The sequence below is a fragment of the Hippocampus bargibanti genome, linkage group LG01, assembly GCF_051943395.1.
Source record: "Hippocampus bargibanti isolate YZ-2025 linkage group LG01, ASM5194339v1, whole genome shotgun sequence".
Classification (NCBI taxonomy): domain Eukaryota; kingdom Metazoa; phylum Chordata; class Actinopteri; order Syngnathiformes; family Syngnathidae; genus Hippocampus; species Hippocampus bargibanti.
Window position 1 is genome coordinate 7047914 of NC_142734.1, and position 19982 is coordinate 7067895.

Here is a 19982-nt window from a genome sequence, read left to right on the forward strand (position 1 = left end):
AGACGGACAGACAGAGTCACGGACAGACAGAGTCACGGGCAGACGGAGTCACGGGCAGACAAAGTCACAGACAGACAGTCACAGAGAGACACAGTCACAGAGAGACAGTCACAGAGAGACAGAGTCATAGAGAGACATAGTCACAGAGAGACAGAGAGACGGAAAGACAGAGAGAGACCGGCGGCCACACTTAACAGATTGGTAAATAAGTGCATGTGAAATACACAGTATGTCTGCATGTACACTTTAACAATCCCCTAAAAAATTTTTGTACTCATAAAACATAATTTATCAGATTTTCTTTTGAGGCCGATAGTTCTGCTTTAGTCTCTTGTGTGTTTCGAAAAAAGACTTTACTCTCATCGAGAACTCCTATTCATTGCTTTGATTGATACAGTTTAAGTGCGTATGATTTTCCTGGCTAATGCATCTCTAAATATATTAATCTGACTCAAGTGAAGCTTGCCTCAAACACGTAATGGTCTTCATGAAATCAGGACTGAAGTCACAGAGAGAGGAAAGGAGGTGACAGGAGGTGTGTGTGTGCGGCAAGGGCGGCTGAGAGGCTCCTCAATTATACTTGCAGCAGTACAGAGCTCCATTGCAGTAAATTCAAACAGCTCTGCCCAGCCCAAAACTTCTCATTTGAGGCAACACCAATTTGGACATTCCGTCTTGTAGTCTTAACAAGGTAGGCTTGTGTAGTTGTCGACTGTAATGTTCTACGGCGGTCTTTTGCCGAATTTTGACACCCGCTGTTGTTATATGTCAAACTTGTAAATGCATGACTGCATGAGATATTTATCATAGAAAATGAACAAATAAGCTCATAAGTGTTTCCTCTCGCTAAACACATTTCAGATTGAGCACCTGTATGGGCTGACTGTATTTGAAAACTACCTGTACGCCACAAACTCAGATGAAGGCAATCTCAACCCCAAGACCAGCGTGATCCGAGTGAACCGATTCAACAGTTCCGACTTCCAGGTGGTGACGCGAGTTGACCGTGGCGCGGCACTGCATGTATACCACCAAAGACGGCAACCTCGAGGTATTCCATCTTTTATTTTTTCTCTCAGTGTGTCATCTACAGTCCATTTTGTGTATCTGCTGTGGTCCATTCACTTTTGTCATAGTGCGCAGCCATGCTTGTGCCTTGGATCAGTTTGGAAAGGCTGGTGGATGTTCCGACATCTGTCTGCTGGGCAACAGCCACAAGACACGAACCTGTCGCTGCCGTTTTGGCTTCAGCCTGGGTAATGACGGCAAATCGTGCAAAAGTGAGTGACAACGCTCCATTGAGGCAAATCACTTCTTGTTCTGTGAGAGGGGGTGTTTCCAAATGTTCTTTCTTCTCCAGAACCGGACCACGAGTTGTTCTTGGTGTATGGTAAGGGTCGCCCCGGGATCATCAGGGGCATGGATATGAATGCCAAGGTGCCAGATGAGTACATGATTCCCATCGAGAACCTCATGAACCCCAGAGCGTTGGATTTTCACGCCGCCAGCGAATTCATCTATTTTGCCGATGCTACCAGCTACATTATTGGTCGTCAGAAGATAGATGGGACTGAGAGAGACACCATACTGAAAGACGGTAAGACTTTTGGGAACAGAAGCATGCAGACATGCCTTCTTTCGGAGTATTTGAGGCTGGTCAAGAAGTCAAAAATATCCAAGTCGGTGCTGCTTGGGAGTTAGGTTACAAGAGCAACAAAAGCCTGTAAAGTCTGTAGATTCTGGGCTGGTGGATGGGTCTTTTGATTGTCAGCATTCCTGAATGCCGGCCGAATATTTTTGTTTTACAATTTTGAGCCTTTCTTCAAATGTTAATGTACAACTTCTTAACTTGATCATGCAGCAGTTCTTGTTCAGAACTGATTGGCTGTGTATGGAGTCATCAGAAAATCCATCTAATTTATATTTATATTGGGTGATGTGATTGTTTGGCTGAACTTTACTTGGCCGCACAGAGACCTCACCTCTAACAGCAGGAAATGGAGTTCCAATTTGAGTTTACAAAGCTATTTTCTATGCGTATGCTAGGTATCCACACAGTAGAGGGTCTGGCAGTGGACTGGATGGGAGGTAATCTCTACTGGACAGATGACGGGCCTAAAAAGACGATCAATGTTGCCCGACTAGAAAAGGCTTCTCAGACTCGCAAGACTCTGATCGAGGGCAAAATGAGCCACCCTCGTGCCATTGTGGTGGACCCCCTGAATGGGTGAGTGGTTTGTTTTCAAAGCTTTCTCAAGGACATTCTCAGATTTGTTTCTAAATTACTGAGATGTTTTGGAAGAAAATTACTCGAAAAGATCTCAAAAGTCTGAGCAGCTCTCGTTTAGGCCAGGGAAAATTGGTCATTGAAATCTGTCAGGGTTGTTCACCACATTCTTCTCTGTGGTGTCTCAAACTTGGAACACATTTATTTTCACTCGACAGGGACTTTAGTTGAACTTCCACACTGTGATGATTGTGGTGCCTCCGGTTTCAGACACTGCAATCACATGAGTCACATTGATTTTTCTTCAAATGGCAGCAGTATGATGAGCTGAAAGCTTCTAGTGCTTTTGACCGGTATTTTGGCTCACCATCTTTCAGGTGGATGTACTGGACTGACTGGGAGGAGGATCCCACTGAGAGTAATCGTGGAAAGATCAAGAAAGCCTGGATGGACGGAACCAATCATCAAGTTTTCCTCACGAGCAAGACAGTGTTGTGGCCCAACGGCTTGAGTCTGGACATCCCGCAGGGTATTTTGTACTGGGTTGACGCGTATTATGACCGCATTGAGATGGTTTTCCTCAACACGACTGAACGAAAGGTTGGTTTTGCATGAGAATGTGATCTCTTTTTTTTCTCCTCCCAATTTCTGACATGAAATGTCTGTGCAATCCTCCCCCAATTCCTGGTTTAACAGGTGGTGTACGAAGGCCAGGAGCTGAATCACGCCTTTGGTTTGTGTCACTATAAACAATTCCTCTTTTGGAATGAATATCGTGGAGGTAGCATCTACAAACTGGACCAAGTCACCAAGACAGTCACGCTTCTGCGGAATGAGAGGCCACCTATTTTTGAGATTAGGGTGTATGACGAGCGCCAGCAGCAAGGTATTGCAAAATTCCTCACAGGACACAGTAGTCATTTCACACCAACCGAAGGTACTCAAGTTCTATTCTCTTCTTGCAAAGGCACCAATTTATGTCGAACGATGAACGGGGGATGTAGCAGTCTGTGCCTCGCCATCCCCAATGGCCGGTCCTGCGGCTGTGCTGACGATCAAATCCTGGATGAGGATAACGTCACCTGCAAAGGTGAGACAGGACAGAGGGCTGGCGGTTTGCGTTGTCCCAGGCGAGCAGGGCTTCTTTCTACATCACGTTGATGTCAAAAGAACTGAGCAGTGTCATCTTTTGAGCCATTTTTTTTATTTTTTATTTTTTTTTTTGTTCTTTTGACTTCAAGACGGCGCCGCGAGAGTGGCTGCCTTTCCAGCAGCTCATGTATTTTTGTTTTTCTACTTTCATTCCTTTCATCACTTTGCTCCTGTGAAATGTAAATTTCTCCACTGTGAGACTAATAAAGGCATATCCAATATCCAATAAAGATTTTGTGACAAAATGACAAAATTGACAAAATGAAGGAGATTATGACAGCTGCATAGATGAAATTCACCAATTTCCACATTCCCATGACCAAATTTCTCACTGGTTATCCTATGAGTGCAAAAATCTGAATCAGAATCATCTTTATTGGCCAAGTATGTAGAACACACAAGGAATTTGTCTCCTGTAGAACACGCTGCACTAGTATTATCCTGTAGAACACGCTGCACTAGTATTATCACAAAAGTCATGACAGTATGGTGGGCACTAATAATATAATATAATATAATATAATATAATATAATATAATATAATATAATATAATATAATATAGTATAATATAATATAATATAATATAATATAATTCCTTAATGTAAGAGGTACCTCTCAGGAACAACTGTGAGACAATGTGCAAAGTATAAAGCAGACAGTGGTTCGAGTGAGTACAGAGCTGGAGCTACAATGATTATAATGGAATTCTGTTCCACAGGGTTGTGCAAAGATTCCAAAGAGGCACTATACAGTTCGATTTGAGTTATTGTTGAGAGAGTTAATGGCTAGGGGAAATAAGCTGTTTAAATGTCTGCTGGAATTGGTGCGCATAGATCGGTAGCGCCTGCCTAAGAGGAGTCGCTGGAAAAGGTGGTTGGCAGGGTCCACAGGGTCTAGAAGGATTTTCTGCACTCTGGTCTTGATTCTTGCAGTGTCCAAGTCCTAAACATTTGTGTCATTAGTCAAGACAGTAGACTAGACTGCTGAGCATTTTTGCTTATCGTGTTTGACTATGAACATGTTTTTCGAGCTAAGAAGATGAATCCAGATCAGTCCTGTGAAATCAGGCAAATCAGGCATGGTAGTCACACTCTCAACTTGGATTAAGTTGTATAGAGAAGGAGTGCTTTATTGGAGTTTTTCAAGAAATCTCAGCATGGACTGGAAAATTAGTCGCCGGTAACCTGTCAAAGCGTTCAAGACTTGGCTTTCTACACACAATCAACGCGATGCAATCTAGTTTTTCAGATTAGTTTGACAGATCTATGGGGGGAAATCTTTAAATGTTACTGCAACTTTAAGATGAACAAACTGTGACCTATCGATCAGTAAACCATTGTGTGGGACATCTGTTTGTGCATCCTTTAGCCAATCCTTCTTACGTGCCGCCGCCGCAGTGCCAACCTGGGGAGTTTGCCTGCAAGAACAACCGCTGCATCCAAGAGCGCTGGAAGTGTGACGGGGACAATGATTGTCTGGACAACAGTGACGAGGCCCCTGAGCTTTGCCGTAAGTGTTCCATGCCTCTGTCATGGTCGCTTGGCAACGCCGAAATAAACACAGCGTTTTTTGGGACACTTTGCTAATACAACGCAAACAATTCCTTCAAGCTGCCTGAGGTGGATATAATGGCGCTGGCAACTTTTCATGTCATCTGTCAGTGAGAAAAAAAATACCTGCGGCGGGTACAATCTCTCTCCGCTTGTCAAATCATTTTTGAAATGCCAGAAATCAAAATTAATATTGAGCAAAAATTGTGTCTTGGTCATTTCACTGTACATTGACAACCAGCACTGTCTCAACTTTTAAATGCAATATTACTCAGGATAGACATTTGGATCCATTTTTTTTCACCCAAGAAAAATAAATCAAACAAAACATGGCTTTTATATGGTTGCTGGCTTCCGCCAAACTATTGGAGGTAAGGCTTGTTTTTTCCCCCCTCATTTCCAGGAAACTCTTACAATTTCATCCCCAATAATAATTCCCAAATAATCCCCAAACGTTTTATATGTCGTGTAGCTGTAAGCAGTTAGTATGATTGCATGTCTGGTTTTACTCACAGTGCTCTTGATGTCTCCCATAAGACCAGCACACCTGTCCGGCGGACCGATTTAAATGCCAGAATAACCGCTGTATCCCTCTGCGCTGGCTGTGTGACGGCGACAATGACTGCGGCAACGATGAGGACGAATCAAACAGCACATGTTCTGGTATGCTTTAAATTGACGTCACCCTTCAATATCCTTTTTGTTTCTTTTCTTTTCTTTTTTTTCCCCGACTTTGATTCAAGTTGAAGTTTATGTTGAAAGGGGGAGATACAGGAGTAGAGTATATTCACCGGATAGTACAATAATGAAAATACACAACATTGTAGCCCATGACTTATTTGGGTCGTGGGCTTGCGTCCCTTGACTATTGAGTGAAGGTACTTGAACTTAAAAAAGTAAAACAAAATAGAATCACAACAAATAGTCATAATTAAAGTGCAGTGTGATTTCTGAAACTATGAGGACATTTCCAGCGGGGTTATTGTGAAAGCTTTGACCATTCACGAATCAGTTCTTTAGATGCTTCAAGAATGAGCTGAACTCCGTTGTCACACATTCTATGAATGTTGTTATTGGCTGTGGACTTCAATGTTGCGTATTCTGGAACAGGATAGCAAGGGGCTTTCCAACCAGCGTTGTGTAGAACTTGCATTTGCCAATTTTTAAATGTAGCCGATGAGTGCAATGGTTTTCAAACATGAGGGGTGAAGGGACAATGATTGTTTCCAAGTTCTAAACATATGGTGGTATCGCAATGTAAAAGTTGCTTATTTTCAAGATGTTACCTTAACATCTACATTTTCACAAAAGTTATAACGTGAGAAGAGTTGATTAATTTTTTTCAATAAAAATATTCCAGTATGTATTTTTAAAATCATGTGTCAGAGATGTTCGATCGGACACTGTGAACAAAAGCTCGAACACAGGAAGATTGTCTTTTACTGCCGGCATGGGACGCATCCATTCATGACCAACACCCCACTTCTAAAGCCCTCTGCCTAGCTATTTATTGAGAGCACAGTCATACCTTGGTTTACGAACCCCTTTGCTTACGAACTTTTCGGTTTACAAACGTTAAATTTATGAACATTTTACCTTGGCATACAAACTTTACCTTGGCATACGAACTTTTGTCGTACACGGAGCTGCTCAATCAGTGATGTGTCTTTCGCGAACGAGCGCGTTTTTCTAACCACAAAATGGCAGCCGACTATTTTTGTCCTCTTATTCCCCGCCCCCAGTCTACGGTTAAAGCCACGTGATTGGTCAAGAACGCAGCAGTGAGGGGAGGTGGTTTAAACATTAAAGATACAGGCAGACGACAGTGAGAGAGTTTCAACTTTGATAGAGTGTCGACTGCAAGGTTAAAATATCCCATCAATCAGGCTCCGCAAACAACCCGCACAAGCCATCTGTACACTTGATGCAAAAAGCTATCAACCCAGCTAAACAGAACACAATTGATGAGGAACTAGATAAAATTATCACAGAGAAAGCACCTTCAAGGGATCATTCCTCAAGATGGTGAAAGAAGAAGGTTATGTTCCTCATCAAGTGTTTAATGCTGATGAAAGCGGCCATTCCATTCCATCAAGCCATCAACGACCATCACAAAGGTAAATAAAACGACTTTATTATGTAGTACAGTTTATTTCTTTAATTATAATACTATAGCACATTTATTATACATAAAATAATGTATATTTTTGTACTTTTAAGGCTTAGAAAATTAGAACGTAGAAAATTATTTTTTATGGGGACCTGGGAACGGATTATTCTCATCTCAATAGTTTCCTATGGGAAATTATTTTTTGGAATACACAGTTTTTGCCTTACACACTCCAATTACCAATTAAGTTCGTAAGCCAAGGTATCACTGTATATGCAAATTTAAGTGATACATTTCAGAATCAGAACCATCTTTATTGCCAAGTATGTAGAACACACAAGGAATTTGTTTCCGGTCGAACACGCTGCACTAGTATCATCATCAAAAAATTGCAAAGAGGCACTATACAGTTCAATTTGGGCTACTGTTCAAAGAGTTAATGGCTTGGGTGAAGAAGCTGTTTAAATGTCTGCTGGATTTGGTGCGCATGGATCGGTAGCGCCTGCCTGAGGGGAGTAGCTGGAAAAGGTGGTGGGCAGGGTGCGGAGGGTCCAGTATGATTTTCCGCACCCTAGTTTGGATTCTTGCAATGTGCAAGTCCTCTTGAGTGGGTAGGGCGGTACCAATGATTTTTTCGGATTTTGTCCATTTTTGTGGTGGCCCCGAACCAAACGTGATGGAAGAACACAGGATGGATTCAATGACAGCCTTGTAGAAGTGTTGCAGCACCTCCTGTGGCAGGCCATGCTTCTTTAGCAGCCCCAGGAAGTACATTCTCTGATTTGTAAAACAGTCTTTGATTTGAATACCAGGCTCCTGGACAATCCAAGCACCAACAACAATAAAACAACAAAATTTAGACATTTTCATTGGTTCTCCTTTCCATGAACTGATAGATTTGTAACCTGGCTAATGACCTCTTCCTGTGAAGGAGTTAATTCATAAATTAGTCCAAGGCCAGATCTCCTACATGAAGATGAAAGTTTAACAGGCTGTGTCTGTTCACCTCAGATTGATTGCTTGCCTTGTGGGCCTTCTAAGCATGACATTTTTAAATATGATAACTTCTATTCTCTATCATCATGTCATTTTTGCAGACCGCAAGCGACAATTTGACTCTCATTAGTTTGTTTACATTGGCTGCATGAGACACAAATTGCGAAACCCGTTTTTACACTTTGTTCCCCGGCAGCACGCACATGCCCTCCAAATCAATACCCTTGTGCCAGCGGTCGTTGCATCCCCATCTCCTGGACATGTGACCTGGACGATGACTGTGGAGACCGTTCGGACGAGCCCGACTCTTGTGGTGCGTGTGGATTGCGTCACGTCATTGTTACCTTAGCTTCGATGTCGCGGCGACGAGTCATTTATCTCACAACACCCCTTTTCTTATCTTGTCTCCAGCCTATCCTACATGCTTCCCTCTCACGCAGTTCACTTGCGCGAACGGTCGCTGCATCAACATCAACTGGCGCTGTGACAATGGTAACAACCACACATTTCAGACCGGCTCATTGAAAATATGCATTGCATAACAGATATCTGTGTTTTGTGCGTGCGCTTCTCTCTAGACAACGACTGTGGGGATAACAGCGATGAAGCCGGCTGCAGTCATTCTTGCTCCAGCGTGCAGTTTAAATGCAATAGCGGTCGCTGTATCCCAGAATATTGGACTTGTGATGGTGATAATGATTGTGGAGACTACAGTGATGAAACGCACGCCAACTGTACCAATCAAGGTGAAGAACATGCATATACGCGCAGGTTGCTTTTCTTGCCATTTGTCATAATGCTCCCGCTTGAATTGTCCTTATTTCTGACGCCATGATGTCACTTGAGCTATCGGCCCACCTCACTGAACCAGGTTTCAACCAGCCTCTAAGGACGAACTCCGACGTACTTGTTTGTCTGATGGAAGATAAGAACAACGAGTGAAAGGTTCTATTTGTTTGCTTTTGTTTCCTTTGACCAAATCAAAGTTAACTCGGCAGCACAGAATAGAATGAGGTCCAACTTGGTGTAGTTTGTGAATTTTTGACTGTGCCCAACAGGCTGTCAAAATTTAGAGACTCATCTTCCTTTACACCACATTTCCCCTCTAATTGGCCTGCAGGGTTCGGTTTATCATTTTTGGCAGATCCTCGTGGTGTCTCCATTCCAAATGCGGTTCTGGTCTCAGAGTGGCTAATAGTTTGTGGTGCACAAATGCCATAGATGTTGACCATTTTCTAGTCTCAGTTTACCATTTTTGAAAGATTGTCTCACCCCGGTTAACCATGCCGTCAGCATTCCTGAAGAGCGTGCACCGCTGTGCACCATGTGTGTTCTGGTGTTTAATGTACTGCTTGATACATGCAGAATCCCAGCCAAGTGCTGTAAAATCCCAGCAGGCAGTAAACAAGACTCAGCATGACCTGTTGGCTTAATGAGCAATCTGCGCTGTAGATGTTTGGAGCCCGCCTCTTGATGTCATTACGAGAATTGAAAAAGCAGTAGCACGACCCCTAAGTCTGCGATCCTGGTTTTCTCTTCTGAAAGGCCCAAGATGGCCTGTTGTCCATCCATCCATCCATCCATCCATCCATCCATCCATCCATCCATCCATCCATCCATCCATCCATCCATCCATCCATCCATCCATCCCTCTATCCATTTTTCAGGCCACTTTATCGTCATTAGGGTCGCGGGGGTGCTGGAGTCTATCCCAGCCATCTTCAGGCACTTGGCAGGGCACACCCTGAATTGGTTGCCAGCCAATCGCAGGGCACACAAAGACAAACAACCATCCACACTCACACTCGCTCCTTGGGACAATTTAGAGTCTTCAATCAGCCTGCCATGTATATTTTTTGAATGTGGGAGCAAACCGGATGACCTGGAGAAACGCCACGCAGGCCTGCGGAGAACATACAGTATCTGTCCCAAATGCTGACCTATGTCATGAGGGACAGTTGTTATGTCACCACCTCAGAGGCGCCCCCTTATCCTCTTGTGACATCAATCTGAGAACTGTGTGCAATTGTTGTTCAACTTGGCACAGCATTGGCTCATCTGAGTCATCATATAAACACAACAATTAATGGCTAGAAAGGCCTGTTGTTGCTCTCGTCTGTCTTTGCCAAGTGCATTCACTCTGTGGGGCTGTCCATTCCTGGCCTGTGTGTCTTCCTCAGTGTTATTATTGTGTGTTGGCCTTTGAGTGAGATGACACCAAAACGACAAAATTGCTTTCTATGAACGTTGAAAAAAAATAGGTGACTGGTCTATGCAGATGCACTGAATGAATTCCAACTGACTAACGTACGCAAGGTGGGGAGAATAATATCACCTTCTGCGTATGTTTTGGATCAGATGGTGACTTTGCGTATCCACTTGGCTTGTGCGCAAGAGGGAAAACATTTCTAAGCATTTATACGTGAGTGAGGCTATTGCTCATTGCAGAATCTGCTTGCCGCGGTGTGGTCTTAGACAAACATACCACACCTTTAATTATTATCACTAAAATATTTTCCCGTGTATAAGGCGCACCCCCAATGAATAATGTATTTTCAAACTTTTTCCATATATAAGGCACACCTGACTGTAAGGCGTACCTTCAATGAATGACAAACGTTTTCCAAATATAATATACAGTCAAACCTCAGTTTTCGAACGTCTCGGTTCTCATTCCATTCGGTTTTCAACCAAAAATGACATATTTTTTATGCCCCGGTATACAATACGTCTGTGTAAGCTCTCAGTCATACAGGAGTGGTCCATCGATGAGAAGGTTTCTTCAGCCGTCATCTGTACTTTTTAGAAGGTGTTGGACATTTCGCCTCCTATCCAAGAGGCTTCGTCAGTATATCAGTATACAACCGAAATTTGGTTCTCAACCAAACTGAGTGAATCTAAATGCATCACTCGACTACCCTCTGCTTCCTTATACGTCACTTCCTTATATGTCACGTCTTCCTCATTGTCTCATTGTGACCGACGCATTAATATTGTTGTTGTTTCATTTTTGCGAAAATGCAGACATATTTGGTTAAGATCTCCTGAATAGTATGATTTTAAAGCTAGCAGAGGATGGTTTGAAAGGTTAGTGTGCACTGTGTTTGCCCAAAGACAGCTGGGATACCTACCAACACGGCCTGTGGCAGAAAGATAGAGAGATTTTTATGTACAGATGTTAATGTTGATGTTAAAAATTGGTGACAATGAGTTTGTTTTTATAAAAGTTTACACATGACCTGCTCTATTATTAAGTTTTTATCCGGTTTATGCGATGAAATAGTTAAAAAGTTGTTTTCTAGTCTTTGAACGGATTAAGATTTTTTACATTGATTTTAATGGAAAGTGCTGTTTCGGTTTTTGAACAAATCGGTTTTCGAACAGGTTTCTGAAACGGATCATGGTCGAAAACCGAGGTATCACTGTATTAATATATACAAATGTCCCCCTACTTACGAACATTCGAGTCATGAACAACGGTACATACATACATTTTTGTCGTAACATATGTAGTATTCTCTCCAGTTGTACATGTACATATCTTTATAGAGCATATATTTTATTAAATGTTTATTTTTCAGTACTGGTTACTGATACAAGCCTTAAAAATACATATATAAACCTGAAACCTACTTCTATAAGCCATAAACATACATGTCATACAAAATATGGCACTGAATCCACTTACGATAGAATTCAACTTACGAATGACTGTTCGGAACGTATCTCGTTTGTACGTTGGGGAGCGTCTGCAGCGCTTTTTCCGGAGTATAAGGCGCACCCCCCAAAGAATGGTTTATTTTCAAACTTTTTCCATATATAAGGCTCACTGGACTATAAGGCACACCTTCAATGAATGAAAAACGTAAGGCGCCACTGTTTTTCTCTCCTGGGCTTGCGCGAAATGCAGTCGGTGGCTGCTGACAGAAGTTGCGAGACTTGTTGTAACTCCATATTACTTCACATATGAGGCGCAGGGTCATCATTTAAAGAAAATCAATGCTTTTGGATGCACCTTATACACCGGAAAATACGGTAATTGAATGATGAGGGGGCAGGCTTGCTTTCATGTTACTAATTGAAGTCAACTCCCTACCACTTGTGTCTGCAGCAACTCGCCCCCCAGGTGGGTGCCACGTGGATGAGTTCCAGTGTCGCATGGACGGTTTGTGCATCCCCATGAGGTGGCGCTGTGACGGTGACACAGACTGCATGGATCTAAGCGACGAGAACAGCTGTGAAGGTGTCACTCACATGTGTGACCCGACTGTCAAGTTCAGTTGCAAGGATTCAGGTGAGGAAGATCTCAACTTCTACGCTTCAAATGATTTCAGTCCACAGAGATTAGTTGTAGAGAGAGGTTGAAGGTTTTCCATGTTGCGATCTCATCAGCTCGCTGCATCAGCAAGGCCTGGGTGTGCGATGGCGATAGCGACTGCGAGGACAACTCGGATGAGGTCAACTGTGACGCGTTGGTGTGCAAGTTGTCTCACCGTGTGTGTGTCACCAACGACTCCATCTGTCTTCCTCCCGAGAAGCTTTGCGACGGCACGGACGACTGTCCAGATGGCTCCGATGAGAAGCTTTGTGGTATGTTATTCTTTCTGCACAGAAAGGGAAAAAACTAGCATTTAGTCTGTACGGAATTATTTCACGTGGAGAACTTCCACAATTGAAATAGAAATCGAATAACTTTTTGATGTAATAGTGATTAAAAAGCAATAGTGACGTATAATCCATATGCTGGAAGGAAATAAGCTGCGAGAAATTGCAATGCATCCAAAAAGAAAAAAAAAAGATTAACGACACTGCAATAGATGCAAAGGTTTGTTCAGCTGTCATCTGTACGTCTTTGAAGGTGTCAGACGTTTCTCTTCTCATCCGAGAAACTTTGTCAACGAATGAAAGTTTTGCTGGTAACTGTGGCACTTTATATATCGCTAATGGACAGAGGTGGCGGTGCCAGACCTCTGCTCTGCTATGTCCCTGCTCTAAGGATGAGGGAGCAATAGACTCCTGAAGCTAATCTGATTCCTTCTTTTGTTCTTTCTGATTACCTCTAATGCTCTATGCCTGGCTCTGATTGCCCCATTGGCTCTTGTATCACCTCATCAGCATGACTAAGCTTACGTGATAACGACCTAAGAAGTCTGTTGTAAGTACAGTCTAAATTAAACCTGAAACTACCGTGGCGATTTAGTGAGTTTTGTAAAACAACTGTAAAACAGCAAAACCCCTGACTAAATCACTAAATTAGAAGTAATCCAATTAGCTTCAACCCGAGAGCAGGGATCGATCAAAGCAGAGATCTGGCACCGCCACCTCTCCATTAGGGATATATATAGGGCCAGAGTTACCAGCACACCTTTAGTTCACTGACGAATCTCTTCGGTTGAGGAGCGAAACATCCGACACCTACAAAGACGTACAGATAACGGCTGAAGAAACCTTTTCATTGATAGACCTCTCCTGTACGACTGAAAGCCTACACAGACGTATGACACTGCAATGAAACAAATCAGACATCTGAGCATGGATTTAGTCAGCAGACAAATGCATCGCTGGTTTTGTTCACCGGTTACTTTGAAAATTTCTGAAGGATAGATGGAGAAACCCAGGTCGAATTCACATTCATTTTATCCTATTGCAAAATTGTCGTGTTGCATAATCCATCATCTGAATTGTGATCCATATTCTTGGTGGTTTGTGCTATACAGACTTGTGTTCGCTGGACAATGGTGGATGTAGTCACAACTGTAGCATCATTCCGGGTGAAGGCTTCATGTGTTCCTGTCCCCTGGGCATGGAGCTTGGAGCAGATAACAAAACCTGCCAGATCCAGAGCTTCTGTGCCAAACACCTCAAATGTAGTCAAAAATGTGTGCAAGAAAAATCCAGCGTCAAGTGCTCCTGCTATGCTGGCTGGGAGCTTGAGTCTGACATGGAGAACTGCAAAAGCACCGGTGAGTATGACCAATAGATTCAAATTAGGCTTAAAAAAGGAAAATTAATGTCAAATCGGTGTACACTTTCCCCATCGCCAGAGCCGTTCAAGCCCTTCATCATATTTTCCAACCGTCACGAGATCAGAAGAATTGAGCTTCACAAGGGGGAGTTTAGTGTTTTGGTACCTGGCCTCAGGAATACAATCGCATTGGACTTTCACCTAAACCAAAGTACATTATACTGGACGGATGTCGTCGAGGACAAGATCTACCGGGGGAAACTGTCGGAAAATGGAGGTGAGTTAGCAAGTAAAGTCAAAGCAGAGTGGTTTTATGAAGGTTTATGCATTACAATATGACAAAAGACTTAAAAGGATATTCTTAAGGGTGGGGGGGGGGGTATGACACTACAAAAAGGAAGATAAAAACATTAGTGGGAACACTGCCTCTTTTTTTGGTTGAGAGATTTCACCCCAATGTTGCCTTAAAATGGCACAAATAAATTCTTTAATCAATTGCAAACATTTATGCTTTCCTCTTCAGAACTATTTGAATCATATTCATAACTGGATGTGTAACAAGAAAGCATATTCTCCGAATCTGAAGCCATTGTTTTGATTCACTAGCAATGCAAGACGTCTTGGCGTGACGTCACGCACTGGGGGCGGGACTTTCTGAAAATGCCCAATTCGCGGCTCAATTTTTTGCAGATTTTGGACACTTTAAGTCATTTTTATTGGTGTTTTGCATTTGACTAAAAATATCATACTGCATGTTTTGGGTATTTGAGATGCTATAAAACGTTTTTCTGATGTCAGTTAAAAAACAAAAAAGTGACGTCGGTTGTCCTTTAATAGAGGTCGTCTGTGACCCTGAACAAATCTCCAAATTCATGGCATCCAACGTCCAGGTCTCCTTTCCAATCAAGGTTATGTTCCCAGCACAGTACTGGTACCGGGGGCACACGGAAGGCTTTGTCTCTTCCTATTTGCCTCAGCGCTTGCTGTGCGTGACTGCAGCCCACAGCTCGGATCAAGCGTGGGAGGCACAATTCTGAGATCTTCCAGGCCACAATCTGCCAGCGTCACTGCCAATAGTGATTGTTTCTGCTTCCGCTCCAGCTGTGTTTCTGAAACTATTTATTCATCTTTACAGTTGTGAGTCTGCACAGGCATTAGATGAAGGTACATACACGTACCAGAAGAGAAGAGTGACAGCCACTGCGGCGTTTCGTTAAACAGACCCGCTTGAGTTGAAATTGCAGTCTCACTTGAAGAAGTGGCCTAATCGCCCTCAGCCAAAGATGATTATACATTTTGGCTTTGATCCGAGTTTGCATGAACTCCAGTTGTTTCTGGGAAATAATGAAAAAAATGGCAGTCTGCCATTGAAGGCTGGTTTTCTTAAAAGTTTGGCTCATTGGTGGAGGCAGCTATTGTGCGGGGCAAAGCTACACTGCCAAACACAGCAGCGGTTTTGCTGATGGAGTCCATAAGCATTTGCAAATCTTAACTAGTCATTGTTGTTGTTTTTCCAAAATGAAACAGGCAACATGGTCTGTCGTACAGAATCATGGTCGTACTTCTTGTGTAAGAGAATCAGTCCAATCATTACTCTTTCAAATGGTAATGCTAAGGTGTAATTGTGTGTCGTGCAGCTCTGACCAGTTTTGAAGTCGTGATCCAGTATGGGCTGGCCACTCCCGAGGGCCTGGCGGTGGACTGGATTGCAGGAAATATCTACTGGGTGGAGAGCAATCTGGACCAGATTGAGGTGGCCAAACTGGATGGGACCATGAGAACAACGCTGCTCGCTGGGGAGGTGGAGCACCCTCGGGCCATCGCCCTGGACCCACGTGATGGGTAAAGATGGCCTGAAGATACAGTACATCCCCGTTGTTATCGATGAGAAGGTTTCTTCAGCCGTCATCTGTACAAATGTGAAGGTTTCGGACGTTTCGCCTCCTATCCAAGAGGCTTCGTCAGCGAACTAAAGTCTGACTGGTCGTATCGGCCCTATTTTCAGTGGGGCCACAGGGAGGGGTCTTCTGCCCCCCCAACCTGAGAGTAGGGACCTATCATAGCTGTGTCCTCCGCCACCATGTCTGTACATTAGGGATATATAAATAGGGCCGATACGACCAGTCAGACTTTAGTTCGCTGACGAAGCCTCTTGGATAGGAGGCGAAACGTCCGAAACCTTCACATTTGTACAGATGACGGCTGAAGAAACCTTCTCATCGATGGACCACTCCTGTACGACTGAGAGCTTACACAGACGTATCCCCGTTGTTACACTTCAAAAGACTCACCTGAATCTTCTTTGTGCTCAGGATTCTCTTCTGGACAGACTGGGATGCAAGCCTGCCCAGGATTGAGGCAGCGTCCATGAGCGGCGAGGGCCGACGCACCATCCACAGGGAGACGGGCAGCGGTGGCTGGCCCAACGGACTCACCGTTGATTACATGGAGAGACGCATTGTTTGGATCGATGCCAGGTAGGCTTTACCTTTCTCATCACTTTCCAGCACTCATGATCACTCTCCAGCACTAATTAGCCACTGCTGCAGTCTTTCGGACTTGTCATCATGTCGTATTCCCATAATCAATCAATAGTTGTCTAAATATTTTTGTCCACAATGCTATTAAATACACATTTACTTCATTGTTCTTACAGATCAGATGCTATCTACTCTGCCATGTACGACGGCTCGGGGCTGATTGAAGTGTTGCGGGGTCACGAGTACTTGTCTCACCCGTTTGCTGTCACCATGTATGGAGGTGAAGTTTACTGGACTGACTGGAGGACCAACACTCTTGCCAAAGCCAACAAATGGACAGGGCACAACGTCACTGTTGTCCAGCGCACCAACACACAACCTTTTGACTTGCAGGTCTATCACCCATCGAGGCAACCCCAGGGTAGGTTTTCACTTGTTATATCCGCATTTGTTTTCTTTCGATTCCTCTGTGCAAACAAAGTCTTTTGGTAGTGGTACATAAACAAAATGCTCATCTTTTGACTGGTACTTGTGAGAGGGAGCATATAACTTCTACTCTGGCATCCCTTCACTGGCTCTCTATGAATTTTAGAGGTCTTTTCAAGATCTTATTATTTGTCTTCAAATTTTTAAAACACCATTAGACGCCAAGACATTATTAGATGGGCAAAAAACTAAACGAGAGCTCAGAAGGGATCGAACTTTTTCCATTGCTGGTCCCACTCTCTGGAATGACATTTGGCAGGCCCCCTCGCTTCCCATCTTTAACACCCATCTCAAAACTCACTTGTACTCTTTGGCATACAACTCAGGATGATTCCGAATTGATCTTGGTTTCACTCCCTGGTGCGTTCTATCTTTGTGACTGCTTTATTTTCTGTATACGATAGTTGTCCATGTTAAGCGCTTTGTTCCAGCTTCATCTGTTGTATAAATCAATATGTATTGTATTGTATTAAAGGACAGAATTGAATGATTGATTGTCAATGATATGCGTGCGAGAACAGTTCATGTTGATGCATTTTTTTTTTCACACAGCTCCCAACCCATGCGCCGCCATTGATGGCAAAGGCCCTTGCTCCCACCTTTGTCTCATCAATTTCAACCAAACCTTTTCCTGTGCATGCCCTCACCTCATGAAACTGCAAGCTGACAAACGCACTTGTAAAGGTAAATGCAGCAATGTGTAGCATAAAAGTCAGACGACTCTCATTTGTTACGATTGCACATACATGCATTTTTGATTAGATTTTTTTTGCGTCTTATTACAGCGTCAGTGATTATATTTCCAAATGAATCAGAATATTTAAAGCAGTTGTCACCAACCGTTTTGAAAGTGAGAGCTACTTTTATATACTGATTAATATGATTTAATCCACACTTTTGAAGACCAGTTTATTCCAAATACCTTAACTCTTTCACTGCCATTCCCAAATGTATTCGATAATTGAAAATATGACGTAAAGCGCCTTTCCCAAATTTTTTCGGGTATTGGAGGTATTTTCTTGCGGGGGTGCCAATAAAGCGCTGGTCAGACCTCTGGCAATGTTTTTTCCCTTCCACAAGGGGGCAGTATTTGCCTTTTGTACAGCCGCCTCCACTTGCACCTCATATTACTCCAGACCCATATAATTTTGGAATTAGCTATTTTTCTGATGAAAGAAGAGAGTCTAATGTTTCTTATGCTGCATTGAATATTTTTTGGGTCCTGGAATTTGAGTGAAAATGACAAAAACGCTGGCATTGGAGTGGACACATTTTTGCACGTCTGGCAGAATGACATGATTTGGTGATTATTCAGAATTCATGCTTTTCATCAGTCTGAAGAATTTGGCCATGTGTATTAGTTCTCACCGTAATTATGAACAGCAATTTGTGCAATGTGTCTTAGTTGTAGCATTGCTGTCAACAAAACCTGTCTCCTGTATTCTTAGTTGTTGACAAATCTGCAACATCCATCAAAATATAATTGAGTAGACATTTAAAAGTCTTCATGACTTCTGTGTTTATCTTTGTGTTACAGAGTCGCGCAAGTTCCTTCTTTACGCTCGTCAGATCGAGATACGGGGCGTGGACATTGACAACCCGTACTTCAACTACATAATCTCCTTCACCGTGCCCGACATCGACAACGTGACAGCCGTTGACTACGATGCGGTGGAGCATCGTATCTACTGGTCGGATGTCCGAACGCAGACCATCAAAAGAGCGTTCATCAATGGCACTGGCGTGGAAACTGTTGTCTCTGCTGGTAAAACATCTTGCGGGATTGTCAGAAATTTTAGTTTGATTGATTACATTTGCAATGTGTCTCTGAATGAATTCACGCACTGTGGCAATTTTATTTGATTGTACCACTTTTTAGACCTTCCCAATGCTCATGGGCTAGCAGTCGACTGGGTGTCCAGGAACCTTTTCTGGACCAGCTATGATGCCAATAAGAAGCAGATTAATGTGGCCAGACTGGATGGTTCTTTTAAGAATGCCGTCATCCAGGGTTTAGACAAGCCCCATTGTCTGGTGCTGCATCCTCAACTAGGGTGGGTCTTGTGTTTTTTCTGCTCAGACACCTCATTGGCATCCTTTGAAAGTGACTTACATTTTTAGCACTTGTTATCAGTAACTAATGTCTTTTAGCCAATCATTCTTTGTTTGTTAGTTCTGAACATTATAAATGCTACAACGTGATTTGATGGTGCAACAGTCCAAGCCAATCGGAGCTACCTGTGAAAGAACGGCATGCGACAACGGCAACCTGATTATTTCCCTTTTTTTAATTATTGGATTAGCCTTTATTAGTCCCACAATGTAGACATTTACATTTCGCAAAAGCAGTTATGAAAGTAAGAGGAAAAGAAAGGAAGTAGAAAAACAAAATACAGGAGCTGCTGTAAAGGCAGCCACTCTTGCGGCGCCATCTTGAAGTCAAATAATGTGACAACACTAGACACAGACGGTCTTCAATCTTAAGCACTTTCTGCACCCTCCTAAAGCAGTTCTAAATGAAAGAGGAGAGGATCAAGGTTCCTTTTCTCCTGTAGATCAAAGACGTCATGGTGGAATGTGCACGTCTGCTACTAAAGCTACTGCTAGCTAAATGTTAAAAGCAAACACAAAGCTGTAGAATCCTTTGACGAAGAGATTTTCTTTCAACTCCTGCCCCACGTAAATCCGCTTCAATTCCAAGCTGCGACAGTTCCACAATTATCCTTCTCCATACTAGTTAGTGCGCACATTTTTTTTAAACTTGTCCTTATTTAAACGTGTACTTCGATCATACTAGAGTTTTTTTGTCCTTATTTGTGCTTTCACGTACCGAATGTGAATGCTTACCCCCGTCCCTTTGATCACAGGAAGTTGTACTGGACCGATGGTGACAACATAAGCATGTCCAACATGGATGGCACCAAACGTACTTTACTCTTCGCCAACCAGAAGGGACCAGTAGGTGAGTATCTGTACAACACGAGACCTGCTTTTCACCCTGAATCAAATGCATGG

At 43.1% G+C, this 19982-nt stretch overlaps 1 protein-coding gene across 1 annotated transcript in view; it reads left to right on the top strand.

Annotated features, from left to right (window-relative positions):
* Positions 1-19982, top strand: part of LOC148902902 (low-density lipoprotein receptor-related protein 1-like) — a 107933-nt gene that overhangs the window by 37465 nt on the left and 50486 nt on the right. The window contains exons 9-31 of the mRNA XM_088992903.1: positions 862-1051; positions 1137-1280; positions 1361-1597; positions 2047-2227; positions 2605-2827; positions 2924-3113; positions 3195-3317; positions 4749-4889; positions 5468-5593; positions 8233-8349; positions 8448-8528; positions 8615-8782; positions 12148-12330; positions 12429-12626; positions 13754-13999; positions 14081-14278; positions 15639-15843; positions 16314-16478; positions 16658-16902; positions 17520-17651; positions 18505-18732; positions 18847-19021; positions 19835-19929. Coding sequence (XP_088849029.1) covers positions 862-1051; positions 1137-1280; positions 1361-1597; positions 2047-2227; positions 2605-2827; positions 2924-3113; positions 3195-3317; positions 4749-4889; positions 5468-5593; positions 8233-8349; positions 8448-8528; positions 8615-8782; positions 12148-12330; positions 12429-12626; positions 13754-13999; positions 14081-14278; positions 15639-15843; positions 16314-16478; positions 16658-16902; positions 17520-17651; positions 18505-18732; positions 18847-19021; positions 19835-19929 — 3991 coding nt within the window. The remainder of the gene's footprint in view (positions 1-861; positions 1052-1136; positions 1281-1360; positions 1598-2046; positions 2228-2604; positions 2828-2923; positions 3114-3194; positions 3318-4748; positions 4890-5467; positions 5594-8232; positions 8350-8447; positions 8529-8614; positions 8783-12147; positions 12331-12428; positions 12627-13753; positions 14000-14080; positions 14279-15638; positions 15844-16313; positions 16479-16657; positions 16903-17519; positions 17652-18504; positions 18733-18846; positions 19022-19834; positions 19930-19982) is intronic.